This window comes from Ranitomeya imitator, chromosome 4, assembly GCF_032444005.1.
Source record: "Ranitomeya imitator isolate aRanImi1 chromosome 4, aRanImi1.pri, whole genome shotgun sequence".
In the NCBI taxonomy this organism is placed as follows: domain Eukaryota; kingdom Metazoa; phylum Chordata; class Amphibia; order Anura; family Dendrobatidae; genus Ranitomeya; species Ranitomeya imitator.
In genome coordinates this window covers 631,652,584-631,668,684 of record NC_091285.1, presented here as the reverse complement: position 1 = coordinate 631,668,684, position 16,101 = coordinate 631,652,584, and the positions used below count along the sequence as shown (strand labels likewise).

The 16,101-nt window shown below is 48.4% G+C and overlaps 1 protein-coding gene across 1 annotated transcript in view; it reads left to right on the top strand.

Annotated features, from left to right (window-relative positions):
* The first annotated feature begins 372 nt into the window (after positions 1-372).
* CKAP2L (cytoskeleton associated protein 2 like) overlaps positions 373-16,101 on the top strand; it is a 41,797-nt gene continuing 26,068 nt past the window's right edge. The window contains exon 1 of the mRNA XM_069766753.1: positions 373-406. Within this exon, the coding sequence (XP_069622854.1) occupies positions 376-406 (31 nt within the window). The 5' untranslated portion in view covers positions 373-375. The remainder of the gene's footprint in view (positions 407-16,101) is intronic.

The following is a 16,101-nucleotide window of genomic DNA, read 5'->3' as shown; positions in this document are numbered from 1 at the left end:
GCGGAGTTTCTGCGGTAAGTGGGCGTGGTGTCGGGCGCCTGTTTTGTCAGCCGAAAGAGCCGGACTGCCCATCACTCACTGTTAAAAACATTGCCAGCTCTTACCACGCCCACTTACAATTATTATCCAATCAGGAGGGATTGTGAAATAAGACTCTCCAATAAGGTACACGCCGTGCGCTGCAGCTATCCAATCCCTGCTAGCTGCGTTGCTGTTCACTTTGCTGATGTCAATAAAGTTTAATTGAGGGGGGGAAAAAAACAGCAAAAACGTGATTGGGTGTTCCTGTAACGCGGAAGCTGATTGGCTGCTTAGTTTGAACTACGGCGGTTGTGAGGAAAGTGAATTCAGCGCGACAGAAACATTAGAAATATAATGGAAGCGATGAAGAAGCTCGCGGCTCAAGGTGAAAGATTCAGGCGTCAGAATAGGTTGTGTTTTTACTGCGGCGATTTTACTCATGTTATTTCTGATTGCCCTAAGCGTACTAAGAGAATCGCTAGTTCTGTTACCATCAGTACTGTTTCTGTTATCTGTGACCTTGATCTGCTCATTATCGTCATTTTCTGTCATGGCATTTGTGGATTCAGGCGCCGCTCTGAACTTAATGGACTTAGAATTTGCCAGACGTTGTGGTTTCCCCTTGCAGCCTTTGCAGAACCCTATTCCTTTAAGGGGCATTGATGCTACACCGTTGGCTAAAAATAAACCTCAGTTTTGGACACAGCTGACCATGTGCATGGCGCCAGCACATCAGGAAGATTGTCGATTTCTGGTGTTGCATAATTTGCATGATGATATTGTGCTGGGTTTTCCATGGCTACAGCTCCATAATCCGGTGTTAGATTGGAAATCTATGTCTGTGACTAGTTGGGGTTGTCAGGGAGTTCATAGTCACGTTCCTTTGATGTCAATTTCCTCTTCCCCCTCTTCTGAAATTCCTGAGTTTTTGTCAGATTTCCAGGATGTATTCGATGAGCCCAAATCCAGTTCCCTTCCACCGCATAGGGACTGTGATTGTGCTATTGACTTGATTCCAGGTTGTAAATTCCCTAAGGGTCGACTTTTCAACCTGTCTGTGCCAGAACATGCCGCCATGCGGAGCTATATTAACCCCTTCCCGACCTTTGACGCCACGTAGGCGTCCTGAAAGTCGGTGCCATTCCGACCCATGACGCCTATGCGGCGTCATGGAAAGATCGCGTCCCTGCAGATCGGGTGAAAGGGTTAACTCCCATTTCACCCGATCTGCAGGGACAGGGGGAATGGTAGTTTAGCCCAGGGGGGGTGGCTTCACCCCCTCGTGGCTACGATCGCTCTGATTGGCTGTTGAAAGTGAAACTGCCAATCAGAGCGATTTGTAATATTTCACCCATTATAACGGGTGAAATATTACAATCCAGCCATGGCCGATGCTGAAATATCATCGGCCATGGCTGGAAATACTAGTGTGCCCCCACCCCACCCCTCCGATCGCCCCCCCACCCCCCCGATCTGGCCGGTACACTGCTCCGGCTCCCCTCCGTCCAGTGCTCCGCTCCCCCCCGTGCTCGTGTCCGCTCCCCCCGTGCTCCAATCACCCCCCCGTGCTCCAATCACCCCCCCTGCACTCCGATCCACCCCCCCCCGTGCTCCGTTCCACCCCCCCGTGCTCCATTCCAGCCCCCCCGTGCTCCGTTCCACGCCCCCCGCGCTCCGTTCCACCCCTCCCGCGCTCCGATTCCCCCCCCCCGTGCTCCGATCCCCCCCCCCCCCGTGGTCCCCCCCCACCCTATCATACTTACTGATCCAGCTTGGTCCCGGCCGTCTTCTCCCGGGCGCCGCCATCTTCCAAAATGGCGGGCGCATGCGCAGTGCGCCCGCCGAATCTGCCGGCCGGCAGATTCGTTCCAAAGTGCATTTTGATCACTGAGATAGATTATATCTCAGTGATCAAAATAAAAAAAATAATAAATGACCCCCCCCCCCCCCCCTTTGTCACCCCCATAGGTAGGGACAATAAAAAAATAAAGAAATTTTTTTTTTTCCACTAATGTTAGAATAGGGTTAGGGGTAGGGTTAGGGGTAGGGTTAGGGTTAGGGCTAGGGGTAGGGGTAGGGTTAAGGTTAGGGGTAGGGTTAGGGGTAGGGTTAGGGGTAGGGTTAGGGTTAGGGGTAGGGGTAGGGCTAGGGTTAGGGCTAGGGTTAGGGCTAGGGTTAGGGTTAGGAATGTGCACACGTATTCTGGTCCTTTGATAAATCCGCAGTGCTAAACCGCTGCGGATTTATGGCAGATTTACCGCGTTTTTTTCTGCGCATTTCACTGCGGTTTTACAATTGCGATTTTCTATTGGAGCAGTTGTAAAACCGCTGCGGAATCCGCACAAAGAAGTGACATGCTGCGGAATGTAAACCGCTGCGTTTCCGTGCAGTTTTTCCGCAGCATGTGTACAGCGATTTTTGTTTCCCATAGGTTTACATTGAACTGTAAACTCATGGGAAACTGCTGCGGATCCGCAGCGTGTGCACATACCTTTAGAATTAGGCTATGTGCACACGGTGCGGATTTGGCTGCGGATTCGCAGCAGTGTTCCATCAGGTTTACAGTACCATGTAAACATATGAAAAACCAAATCCGCTGTGCCCATGGTGCGGAAAATACCGCGCGGGAACGCTGCGTTGTATTTTCCGCAGCATGTCAATTCTTTGTGCGGATTCCGCAGCGTTTTACACCTGTTCCTCAATAGGAATCCGCAGGTGAAATCCGCACAAAAAACACTGGAAATCCGCGGAAAATCCGCAGGTAAAACACAGTGCCTTTTACCCGCAGATTTTTCAAAAATGGTGCGGAAATATCTCACACGAATCCGCAACGTGGGCACATAGCCTTAGGGTTAGGGTTGGAATTAGGGTTGTGGTTAGGGTTAGGGGTGTGTTGGGGTTAGTGTTGTGGTTAGGGGTGTGTTGGGGTTAGGGTTGTGATTAGGATTATGGCTACAGTTGGGATTAGGGTTAGGGGTGTGTTGGGGTTAGTGTTGGAGTTAGAATTGAGGGGTTACCACTGTTTAGGCACATCAGGGGTCTCCAAACGCAACATGGCGCCACCATTGATTCCAGCCAATCTCGTATTCAAAAAGTCAAATGGTGCTCCCTCACTTCCGAGCCCTGACGTGTGCCCAAACAGTGGTTTACCCCCACATATGGGGTACCAGCATACTCAGGACAAACTGCGCAACAATTACTGGGGTCCAATTTCTCCTGTTACCCTTGTGAATCTAAAAAAATGCTTGCTAAAACATAATTTTTGAGGAAAGAAAAATGATTTTTTATTTTCACGGCTCTGCGTTGTAAACGTCTGTGAAGCACTTGGGGGTTCAAAGTGCTCACCACATATCTAGATAAGTTCCTTGGGGGGTCTAGTTTCTAAAATGGGGTCACTTGTGGGGGGTCTCTACTGTTTAGGCACACCAGGGGCTCTGCAAACGCAACGTGACACCCGCAGACCATTCCATCAAAGTCTGCATTTCAAAAGTCACTACTTCCCTTCTGAGCCCCGACGTGTGCCCAAACAGTGGTTTACCCCCACATATGGGGTATCAGCGTACTCAGGAGAAACTGGACAACAACTTTTGGGGTCCAATTTCTCCTGTAACCCTTGGGAAAATAAAAAATTCTGGGCTAAATAATTATTTTTGAGGAAAGAAAACGTATTTATTATTTTCACGGCTCTGCATTATAAACTTCTATGAAGCACTTGGGGGTTCAAAGTGCTCACCACACATCTAGATAAGTTCCTTTGGGGGTCTAGTTTCCAAAATGGGGTCACTTGTGGGGGGTTTCTACTGTTAAGCCACATCAGGGGCTCTGCAAACGCAACGTGACGCCCACAGAGCATTCCATCAAAGTCTGCATTTCAAAACGTCACTACTTCACTTCCGAGCCCCGGCATGTGCCCAAACAGTGATTTACCCCCACATATGGGGTATCAGCGTACTCAGGAGAAACTGGACAACAACTTTTGGGGTCAAATTTCTCCTGTTACCCTTGGGAAAATAAAAAATTGCAGGCTAAAAGATCATTTTTGAGAAAATAATTTTTTTTTTTATTTTCATGGCTCTGCGTTATAAACTTCTGTGAAGCACTTGGGGGTTCAAAGTCCTCACCACACATCTAGATTAGTTCCTTTGGGGGTCTAGTTTCCAAAATGGTGTCATTTCTGGGGGATCTCCAATGTTTAAGCACACAGGGGCTCTCCAAACGTGACATGGTGTCCGCTAATGATTGGAGCTAATTTTCCATTTAAAAAGCCAAATGGCGTGCCATCCCTTCCGAGCCCTGCCGTGCGCCCAAACAGTGGTTTACCCCCACATATGGGGTATCAGCGTACTCAGGACAAACTGGACAACAATATTTGGGGTCCAATTTCTCCCATTATCCTTGGCAAAATAGGAAATTCCAGGCTAAAAAATCATTTTTGAGGAAAGAAAAATTATTTTTTATTTTCATGGCTCTGCGTTATAAACTTCTGTGAAGCACCTGGGGGTTTAAAGTGCTCAATATGCATCTAGATAAGTTCCTTGGGGGGTCTAGTTTCCAAAATGGGGTCACTTGTGGGGGAGCTCCAATGTTTAGGCACACAGGGGGCTCTCCAAACGCGACATGGTGTCCGCTAACAATTGGAGCTAATTTTCCATTCAAAAAGTCAAATGGCGCGCCTTCCCTTCCGAGCCCTGCCGTGTGCCCAAACAGTGGTTTACCCCCACATATGAGGTATCGGCGTACTCGGGAGAAATTGCCCAACAAATTTTATGATCCATTTTATCCTACTGCCCATGTGAAAATGAAAAAATTGAGGCGAAAATAATTTTTTTGTGAAAAAAAAGTACTTTTTCATTTTTACAGATCAATTTGTGAAGCACCTGAGGGTTTAAAGTGCTCACTAGGCATCTAAATAAGTTCCTTGGGGGGTCTAGTTTCCAAAATGGGGTCACTTGTGGGGGAGCGCCAATGTTTAGGCACACAGGAGCTATCCAAACGCGACATGGTGTCCGCTAACGATGGAAATAATTTTTCATTCAAAAAGTCAAATGGCGCTCCTTCCCTTCCGAGCCTTACCATGTGCCCAAACAGTGGTTTACCCCCACATGTGAGGTATTGGTGTACTCAGGAGAAATTGCCCAACACATTTTAGGATCCATTTTATCCTGTTGCCCATGTGAAAATGAAAAAATTGAGGCTAAAAGAATTTTTTTGTGAAAAAAAAGTACTTTTTCATTTTTACGGATCAATTTGTGAAGCACCTGGGGGTTCAAAGTGCTCACTATGCATCTAGATAAGTTCCTTGGGGCGTCTAGTTTCCAAAATGGGGTCACTTGTGGGGGAGCTCCAATTTTTAGGCACACGGGGGCTCTCCAAACGTGACATGGTGTCCGCTAAAGAGTGGAGCCAATTTTTGATTCAAAAAGTCAAATGGCGCTCCTTCCCTTCCAAGCCCTGCCGTGCGCCCAAACAGTGGTTTACCCCCACATATGAGGTATCAGCGTACTCAGGACAAATTGGACAACAACTTTCGTGGTTCAGTTTCTCCTTTTACCATTGGGAAAATAAAAAAATTGTTGCTAAAAGATAATTTTTGTGACTAAAAAGTTAAATGTTCATTTTTTCCTTCCATGTTGCTTCTGCTGCTGTGAAGCACCTGAAGGGTTAATAAACTTCTTGAATGTGGTTTTGAGTACCTTGAGGGGTGCAGTTTTTAGAATGGTGTCACTTTTGGGTATTTTCAGCCATATAGACCCCTCAAACTGACTTCAAATGTGAGGTGGTCCCTAAAAAAAATGGTTTTGTAAATTTCGTTGTAAAAATGACAAATCGCTGGTCAAATTTTAACCCTTATAACTTCCTAACAAAAAAAAATTTTGTTTCCAAAATTGTGCTGATGTAAAGTAAACATGTGGGAAATGTTATTTATTAACTATTTTGTGTCACATATCTCTCTGGTTTAACAGAATAAAAATTCAAAATGTGAAAATTGCGAAATTTTCAAAATTTTCGCCAAATTTCCGTGTTTATCACAAATAAATGCAGAATTTATTGACCTAAATTTACCACTAACATGAAGCCCAATATGTCACGAAAAAACAATCTCAGAACCGCTAGGATCCGTTGAAGCGTTCCTGAGTTATTACCTCATAAAGGGACACTGGTCAGAATTGCAAAAAACGGCAAGGTCTTTAAGGTCAAAATAGGCTGGGTCTTGAAGGGGTTAAGGAGTCTTTGGAGAAGGGGCATATTTGGCCATCTTCTTCACCATTGGGAGCAGGTTTTTTTTTTGTTGCCAAGAAGGATGGCTCCTTGAGACACTGTATTGATTATCGCCTCTTGAATGAGATCACGGTCAAATTTCAATACCCTTTGCTTACTGATTTGTTTGCTAGGATTAAGGGGGCTAGTTGGTTTACTAAGATTGACCTTCGAGGGGCATATAATCTTGTTCGTATTAAGCAGGGTGACGAATGGAAAACTGCATTTAATACGCCCGAAGGCCATTTTGAATACCTTGTGATGCCATTCGGACTCTCTAATGCCCCATCTGTGTTCCAGTCCTTCATGCATGATATCTGTCACGATCGCCGATACTTACCTGTCCGGCCGGCGCGCTCCTAACGTCCCTTCTTCTTCTGGTCGGCTCGGCTTCTCTGTTTCTCGGCGCAGCTGCGGTCCGCGCATGCGCCGTAGGGTCTCTTCCGCCGCTCTGCCTGCTGGGAGGTTGTGACCCGGTGGCTCCGCCTCCAATATGGCGGCGCCCACCGGGTATTTCTGCTCGGCGCTTCCTCAGGTAAGCGCCTGTGTATCTTCGCTGTAGCGTTCCTGCTAGCACCAGCGTTGTGTTTGGGCCCATCCTTAGGATTACTCTCTGTGTTCCGTTTCTCCGGTTTCTCCCTGTTCCTCCGGTTATCCCCTGTTCCCTGTTCCTGCTGGGTTTTGGTTTTGCCTTGTCCTTATATTGTGTTTTTCCTTTTCAGCTCTCCGCCTCGTCTCCCTCTGCGTTCCTGCTCCGCTGCTTCACCCAGTCGTCCCTTTGGCTCCGGCAGTTGCGGTACCATCCTCCTTGGGCCTGCTCCTAACGCTCCCTGTATAGGGGGCGCATCCATCAGGTTTGCTCGCCCTGGGGGGCTCTGGGACCGTGACCCAGAGGGTCCACTATTGGGTTTACTACGTCTCGTCATCTCACCTCCGTGTAGCGTAATAGTATACACAGGCCATGGATCCCGCTGGAGCCTCGGCTGCTCAGAAAGAATTACTCTTTCTTCGTGAAAATCAGTCCCGTATGATGGCCTTCATGAAGTCTATGGACTCCCGTTTGTCCTCACTTCAGTCTTCCGATCCCGGGAATGCGTCTTTGTTGCTTAATTTGCAGCAAGAACTGGCGCAGCAGCGTGACACACAAACGCAAATTCTATCGTATATGGCCGCGATAGATTCTCGCCTCCTCTCTCTGCAGACCTCTGCATCTACTCCCACTCCGGTCCCCGCTTCTCACGCACCACCTCGTCTGGCCAAACCCCCACGTTATAATGGAGACCCCAAATTATGTCGGGGTTTCTTAAATCAGTGCCGTCTCCATTTTGAGCTCTTGCCCTTACAATACCCCACTGATCGGGCTAAGATAGCTTTCATAATTTCCCATCTTGAGGGGGATGCGTTGGCGTGGGTGAATCCTCTCTGGGAGCGAGACGACCATCTGATGTCACACTTAGCCGATTTCTTTGAAACCTTCCGTCGAGTTTTCGACGAACCTGGTCGTCTGGCCTCTACTACCGAGTCTCTATTCAGTTTACAACAGGGGACTCTATCTGTGGGTCAGTACGCAATTCAGTTCCGCACGTTATCGTCTGATCTTGGGTGGAATAACGAGGCCTTGGTAGGGGCATTTTGGCGGGGATTGTCCGGACGCATTAAGGATGAGTTGGCGGGTCGAGATACTCCTACCAATTTGGAGGATTTGATATCTCTGGCTACCCGTATTGACCTCCGATTTCAAGAGCGTGCGCGTGAGAGAAGGAATCCTCGTCCTTCCCTGCCATCTCGAAGACCACCTAGTCCCAGACCCAGAGCATCTACTATTGTACCAGCGCCAGAGCCGATGCAAGTGGACCGGCTCAAGATGTCTGAGCAACGGCGCCAAGAGAGGCGCACCCAAGGCTTGTGTTTCTACTGTGGTAGTGCTTCCCATCTCCTCCGTGCTTGCCCTGATCGTCCGGAAAACTCCTCCGCCTAGGTCAGGTAAGAGAGGCCTCCCTAGGTGCATGTGATACCTCTCAACCCCTTACGCTTTCCGTTTTACTTCATGTCTCTGGTAAACGCTATTCTTTGCTTGCCTACATTGACTCGGGTGCTGCCGGGAATTTTATTAGACAAGAGGAGGTTGTTAGATTTTCTGTTCCCGTTAGGACCTTAGAAAGTCCTCTTTTTCTTGCTTCGGTGGACGGCAAACCCCTGCAGGAGACTGTAACCCAAGTCACTCAGATAGTAGAGCTGCAAGTTGGGGTTTTACATAAGGAGAAAATTGCGTTTTACGTTTTAGCCAATATTTCTCATCCTGTTCTTTTAGGTTTACCCTGGTTGCGGACCCACGAGCCCGCATTTGATTGGCATAATGGCAATATTCTTTGTTGGGGGGATTCCTGTCGGACTCGGTGTCTGTCGTCAGTACGTCCTGTGGGTGACTCTTCCTCTTCCCTTGTTCTTTCTGGTCTGCCTTCTGTCTGCTCTTCTTTTTCTGATGTTTTCAATAAGAAGGAAGCGGAGTGTCTTCCCCCACATCGGCCTTACGACTGTCCCATAGACCTGGTTCCTGGTACCATGCCTCCACGAGGAAGAATCTACCCTCTCTCCCCTGCAGAGACTCAAGCCATGTCGGAGTACGTTCAGGAGAATCTTGCCAAAGGTTTCATTCGAAAATCCTCTTCGCCTGCAGGAGCCGGTTTCTTTTTCGTCAAGAAAAAAGACGGCTCTCTTCGTCCATGTATTGATTACAGAGGTTTGAACAACATAACGGTGAAGAACAAATATCCATTGCCATTAATCTCTGAGCTCTTTGACCGTCTAAGAGGAGCACGAGTGTTCACTAAGCTGGATCTCCGTGGTGCATACAATCTGGTACGAATCCGCGCAGGAGATGAATGGAAGACCGCGTTTAACACTCGAGACGGCCATTATGAGTACTTGGTTATGCCCTTTGGACTCTGTAATGCTCCAGCTGTATTCCAAGAATTCGTAAATGACATCTTCAGAGATTGCCTGTATGTTAGTGTCGTGGTTTATCTAGACGACATTCTCATCTTCTCTCCGAACCTCTCCACTCATCGACGTGACGTCCGTCTGGTTTTACAACGTCTCCGTGAGAATCATCTTTTTGCCAAGATCGAAAAATGTGTTTTCGAACAATCAAGTGTACCTTTCCTGGGATATATCGTTTCTGATGCCGGTCTAAGAATGGATCCAGCCAAAGTGTCTGCGGTTCTGGATTGGCCACGACCAGTAGGAGTGAAAGCCATTCAACGTTTCCTCGGCTTTGCCAATTACTATAGGCAATTCAGCCCACATTTTTCTTCTTTAACCAAGCCCATCTCGGCTCTTACTCGCAAAGGGATTGATTCCAAAAACTGGTCTACAGAGTCGCAAAATGCATTTCTCACTTTGAAACAGAGGTTTGCCGAAGCTCCGGTGCTTCATCGCCCTGATGTCAACAGACCCTTCGTTCTTGAAGTGGATACATCTTCCTTGGGAGTCGGAGCAGTCCTCTTACAAAAGTCAGCCTCTGGACGTATCGTCACGTGTGGTTTCTTCTCCAAGTCATTTTCGTCTTCGGAACGAAACTACTCCATCGGAGATAAGGAACTGTTCGCCATTAAGTTGGCCTTAGAAGAGTGGCGTTATCTCCTCGAGGGGGCTGTTCACCCCTTTACTATATTTACGGACCATAAGAATCTGGCCTATGTGCAGTCGGCCCAAAGACTTAATCCTCGACAAGCTAGATCAGACCTGGGCAAGATGCGGCCCGCGGGCCGCATCCGGCCCGCCTGACGGTTGTAAACGGCCCGCCGCCCGAGGCACCGCTCGGCTCCCCTTCCCTTGCCGCCCGCCGCCCCAGGCACCGCTCGGCTCCCTTCCCTTCAGCCACGCCTGCGCCTGTGCGCCCTGCATTCAAACTCCTGTCCGCTGAGAGGCGCTGACCGCCGCTGGCACTTCCGCATCAGGGAAGCGCCAGCAGCAGGTGATGTCCCTCAGCGTGACACATGCTGCTGCTCTGCTCCGTTGCGCCGGACGCCGGTGTTCTGTGTGGCACTGCAGCGCTGTACTGAGGTCACTTGTGGAGTCGGACGGTGCCGGTGGTCGGTGGTAAGGGCTCTGGGTTATCTGCTCCTCAGTACTTGCGCACTGGGTCATCTGCTCCGCTGTACTTGGGCTCTGGGTTATCTGCTCCTCAGTACTTGTGCTCTGAGTTATCTGCTCCTCTGTACTTGTGCTCTGGGTTATCTGCTCCTCTGTACTTGTGCTCTGGGTTATCTGCTCCTCAGTACTTGTGCTCTGGGTTATTATCTGCTCCTCAGTACTTGTGCTGTGGGTTATTATCTGCTCCTCAGTACTTGTGCTGTGGGTTATCTGCTCCTCAGTACTTGTGCTCTGAGTTATCTGCTCCTCTGTACTTGTGCTCTGGGTTATCTGCTCCTCTGTACTTGTGCTCTGGGTTATCTGCTCCTCAGTACTTGTGCTCTGGGTTATTATCTGCTCCTCAGTACTTGTGCTCTGGGTTATTATCTGCTCCTCAGTACTTGTGCTCTGGGTTATTATCTGCTCCTCTGTACTTGTGCACTGGGTTATTATCTGCTCAGTACTTGTGCTCTGGGTTATTATCTGCTCCTCAGTACTTGTGCACTGGGTTATTATCTGCTCCTCAGTACTTGTGCACTGGGTTATTATCTGCACCTCTGTACTTGTGCACTGGGTTATTATCTGCTCCTCAGTACTTGTGCACTGGGTTATTATCTGCTCCTCAGTACTTGTGCTCTGGGTTATTATCTGCTCCTCTGTACTTGTGCCCTGGGTTATTATCTGCTCCTCAGTACTTGTGCACTGGGTTATTATCTGCTCCTCTGTACTTGTGCTCTGGGTTATTATCTGCTCCTCAGTACTTGTGCTCTGGGTTATTATCTGCTCCTCAGTACTTGTGCACTGGGTTATTATCTGCACCTCTGTACTTGTGCTCTGGGTTATTATCTGCTCCTCTGTACTTGTGCTCTGGGTTATCTGCTCCTCTGTACTTGTGCTCTGGGTTATCTGCTCCTCTGTACTTGTGCTCTGGGTTATTATCTGCTCCTCTATACGTGTGCCCTGGGTTATTATCTGCTCCTCAGTACTTGTGCACTGGGTTATTATCTGCTCCTCAGTACTTGTGCACTGGGTTATTATCTGCACCTCTGTACTTGTGCTCTGGGTTATTATCTGCTCCTCTGTACTTGTGCTCTGGGTTATCTGCTCCTCTGTACTTGTGCTCTGGGTTATCTGCTCCTCTGTACTTGTGCTCTGGGTTATTATCTGCTCCTCTGTACTTGTGCCCTGGGTTATTATCTGCTCCTCAGTACTTGTGCACTGGGTTATTATCTGCTCCTCTGTACTTGTGCTCTGGGTTATTATCTGCTCCTCAGTACTTGTGCTCTGGGTTATTATCTGCTCCTCAGTACTTGTGCTCTGGGTTATTATCTGCTCCTCAGTACTTGTGCACTGGGTTATTATCTGCTCCTCAGTACTTGTGCACTGGGTTATTATCTGCTCCTCAGTACTTGTGCACTGGGTTATTATCTGCTCCTCTGTACTTGTGCTCTGGGTTATCTGCTCCTCTGTACTTGTGCTCTGGGTTATCTGCTCCTCTGTACTTGTGCTCTGGGTTATTATCTGCTCCTCTATACTTGTGCACTGGGTTATTATCTGCACTAATGAAATCTGGACATTATGGGGGAACTAATGAAATCTGGACATTATGGGGGCACTAATGAATGAAATCTGGACATTATGGGGGCACAAATGAAATCTGGACATTATGGGGGCACTAATGAAATCTGGACATTATGGGGCCTGGACAATCTCTGCATTGTTTAACATACTGTTTGTTCATGAAAATATAGCATATGTATACTACAGTATTGGGTAAAAATTACTTAATTATATTAGTCCGGCCCTCTAAAACCATCCAAATTTCTCATGCGGCCCCATGGCAAAATTAATTGCCCACCCCTGAGCTAGATGGTCCCTGTTTTTTGGACGTTTTGACTTTGAACTCCATTTTCGTCCTGGTGACAAGAATGTCCGAGCTGATGCTCTCTCACGATCCTTTCAGCCGTTGGATGAACTGGAGACTCCTGCACATATTATTGACCCTGCTCGGATCATTTCCGTTACTCCTTTAGGCCATGTTCACACAGTGCGTTTTTTACCGCGGAACCGCGGCGGTTTTGCCGCTGCGGTTCCGCAGCTGTTTTCCATGCAGGGTACAGTACACTGTACCCTATGGAAAACAGGACACACTGTGCACATGGTCCGGAAATTGTAAAAAAAAAGACGCGCTGAATAGCTCCCGGAAAAAAGAAGGAGCATGTCAATTCTTTTTCCGGAGCCGCAGCGGTTCTGCACCCATAGACCTCCATTGTGAGGTCCAAACCGCAGTAAAACCCGCAGATCAAAAATATATCTGCGGGTTTTACTGCGGTTTGATGTGCAGAACCGCTGCAGCAGGAAGTGCGGGGAGCGGGCGGAAGTGCGTGGGCGGAGTGTGGCTGCCTCCCCCCGTGTTCCGATCCCGCCCCCCCGTGCTCCGATGCCCCCCCCCAGTGCTCCGATGCCCCCCCCCCAGTGCTCTGATGCCCCCCCCGTGCCCTAATCTCCCCCCCTTATACTCACCCGGCGTCCCGGTGTCCGTCCGGCCGTCTTCTCCCTGGGCGCCGCCATCTTGCAAAATGGCGGGCGCATGCGCAGTGCGCCCGCCGAATCTGCCGGCCGGCAGATTCGTTCCAAAGTGCATTTTGATCACTGAGATATAACCTATCTCAGTGATCAAAATAAAAAAATAGTAAATGACACCCCCCCCCCCTTTGTCACCCCCATAGGTAGGGACAATAAAAAAAATAAAGAATTTTTTTTTTTTTTTTTCACTAAGGTTAGAATAGGGGTAGGGGTAGGGTTAGGGGTAGGGTTAGGGGTAGGGTTAGGGGTAGGGTTAGGGGTAGGGTTAGGGTTAGGGGTAGGGTTAGGGTTAGGGTTAGGGGTAGGGTTAGGGTTAGGGGTAGGGTTAGGGTTAGGGGTAGGGTTAGGGGTAGGGTTAGGGTTAGGGTTAGGGGTAGGGTTAGGGTTAGGGGTAGGGTTAGGGGTAGGGTTAGGGTTAGGGGTAGGGTTAGGGTATTTTCAGCCATTTTAACCCTAAAAAAATTCCTAGAAAACACACAGACTCTGGCTAGAAAACTGCATCAAAAAAACGCATCAAAAAACGCATCAAAAAACGCATCAAAAACGGACCAAAAAAGGACCAAAAAAAGGACCTGCGTTTTCTGCCAAGAGCTGCAGTTTTTTAAAAAACAGTCAGGAAAAAAAAAGGATGGAAATCCTGAACGTGTGAACATACCCTTAGAAGTAATTTCTTTACCTCCTGGGAAAACCTTCGTGGCAAGCGAGGACAGAAAGAAAGTACTACTCTGGGGTCATTCTTCCAAAATTGCTGGACATGCTGGAATTAAGAAGACTCTTTCTCTTATTGCTCGCCACTATTGGTGGCCGTTCCTTCGTCTAGATGTTCGAGATTTCGTCGCTTCGTGCCCTTCTTGTGCTAAAAACAAGGTTCCCCGGCAATTACCTTCTGGACTCTTACATCCGCTACCAGTACCTTCTACTCCTTGGAGCCATATCGCCATGGACTTTATCACGGATCTCCCTCGCTCCTTTAATTGCTCTGTTATCCTGGTGGTTGTCGATCGATTTTCCAAAATGGCTCACTTCATACCCTTATCTGGTTTGCCTTCTGCTCCCGAACTGGCGAAGATCTTCATCCGCCATATCTTTCGACTTCACGGCTTCCCTCTTCATATTGTTTCGGATCGAGGAGTCCAGTTCACAGCTCGATTCTGGAGAGCTCTGTGTGGCTTTATTGAAAATAACTCTAGATTTCTCCTCCGCTTATCATCCTCAGTCTAATGGCCAAGTGGAGCGCGTCAATCAAATTCTCACGTCCTATCTACGACATTTCTCCAATGCTCATCATAACGATTGGGTTTCCTTGCTTCCTTGGGCGGAATTTGCCTATAATAATCATCCTAATGAATCTTCTTCTAAATCTCCTTTCTTTGTGGTCTTCGGGCAACACCCTGGCATTCCTTTTCCCATTTCCAGCACTTCAGGCGTACCGGCGGCTGATTCTCTGTCCCTGGAGTTCTCCAAGATTTGGCTAGAGACTAAGGAGTCACTTCTAAAAGCTACTGATCGTATGAAAAGGTTTGCAGATAAAAGACGACTTGATGTTCCCCCATATCTACCGGGGGATAAGGTTTGGCTCTCCTCTCGGTACATTAGGCTAAAAATCCCTTCTCATAAATTAGGTCCTCGCTACATTGGTCCTTTTGAAATTTCTAGCCGAATCAATGAGGTGGCATATAAGTTAAAATTACCGGCTTCTTTGCGTGTGCCTAATGCCTTTCATGTCTCGCTTCTTAAACCTGCTGTATTCAATCATTTTCACTCTTCGTCATCTTTTGTCCCATCCTTTTCCTCTTCCGATGATCAGTTCGAGGTGAGGTATATTTTAGCTCAAAAGACGGTTAGGGGCCGAACGCTATTTCTAATTGACTGGAAGGGATTTGGTCCTGAGGAGAGATCATGGGAACCTCGAGAGAACATCAATGCGCCCCATATTTTAAAGAGGTTTCTTTCCAGCTCTAAAAGAAGGGGGAGTAAGAAAGGGGGTACTGTCACGATCGCCGATACTTACCTGTCCGGCCGGCGCGCTCCTAACGTCCCTTCTTCTTCTGGTCGGCTCGGCTTCTCTGTTTCTCGGCGCAGCTGCGGTCCGCGCATGCGCCGTAGGGTCTCTTCCGCCGCTCTGCCTGCTGGGAGGTTGTGACCCGGTGGCTCCGCCTCCAATATGGCGGCGCCCACCGGGTATTTCTGCTTGGCGCTTCCTCAGGTAAGCGCCTGTGTATCTTCGCTGTAGCGTTCCTGCTAGCGCCAGCGTTGTGTTTGGGCCCATCCTTAGGATTACTCTCTGTGTTCCGTTTCTCCGGTTTCTCCCTGTTCCTCCGGTTATCCCCTGTTCCCTGTTCCTGCTGGGTTTTGGTTTTGCCTTGTCCTTATATTGTGTTTTTCCTTTTCAGCTCTCCGCCTCGTCTCCCTCTGCGTTCCTGCTCCGCTGCTTCACCCAGTCGTCCCTTTGGCTCCGGCAGTTGCGGTACCATCCTCCTTGGGCCTGCTCCTAACGCTCCCTGTATAGGGGGCGCATCCATCAGGTTTGCTCGCCCTGGGGGGCTCTGGGACCGTGACCCAGAGGGTCCACTATTGGGTTTACTACGTCTCGTCATCTCAACTCCGTGTAGCGTAATAATATCTTTCGGAGTTATCTTGATAAATTCATGGTTGTATATTTGGATGATATTTTGATTTTTTCCGATGATTGGGAGTCTCATGTGAAACAGGTCAGGATGGTATTTCAGATCCTTCGTGATAATGCTTTATTTGTGAAGGGGTCTAAGTGCCTCTTTGGAGTGCAGAAGGTTTCTTTTTTGGGCTTCATTTTTTCTCCCTCATCTATAGAAATGGATCCGGTTAAGGTTCAGGCCATTCATGATTGGATTCAGCCCACATCTGTGAAGAGCCTTCAGAAATTCTTGGGCTTTGCTAATTTTTATCGTCGTTTCATTGCCAACTTCTCCAGTGTGGTTAAACCTCTGACCGATTTAATGAAGAAAGGCGCTGATGTGACGAATTGGTCCTCCGCGGCTGTTTCTGCCTTTCAGGAGCTTAAACGCCGATTTACTTCTGCCCCTGTGTTGCGTCAGCCGGATGTTTCTCTTCCATTTCAAGGTG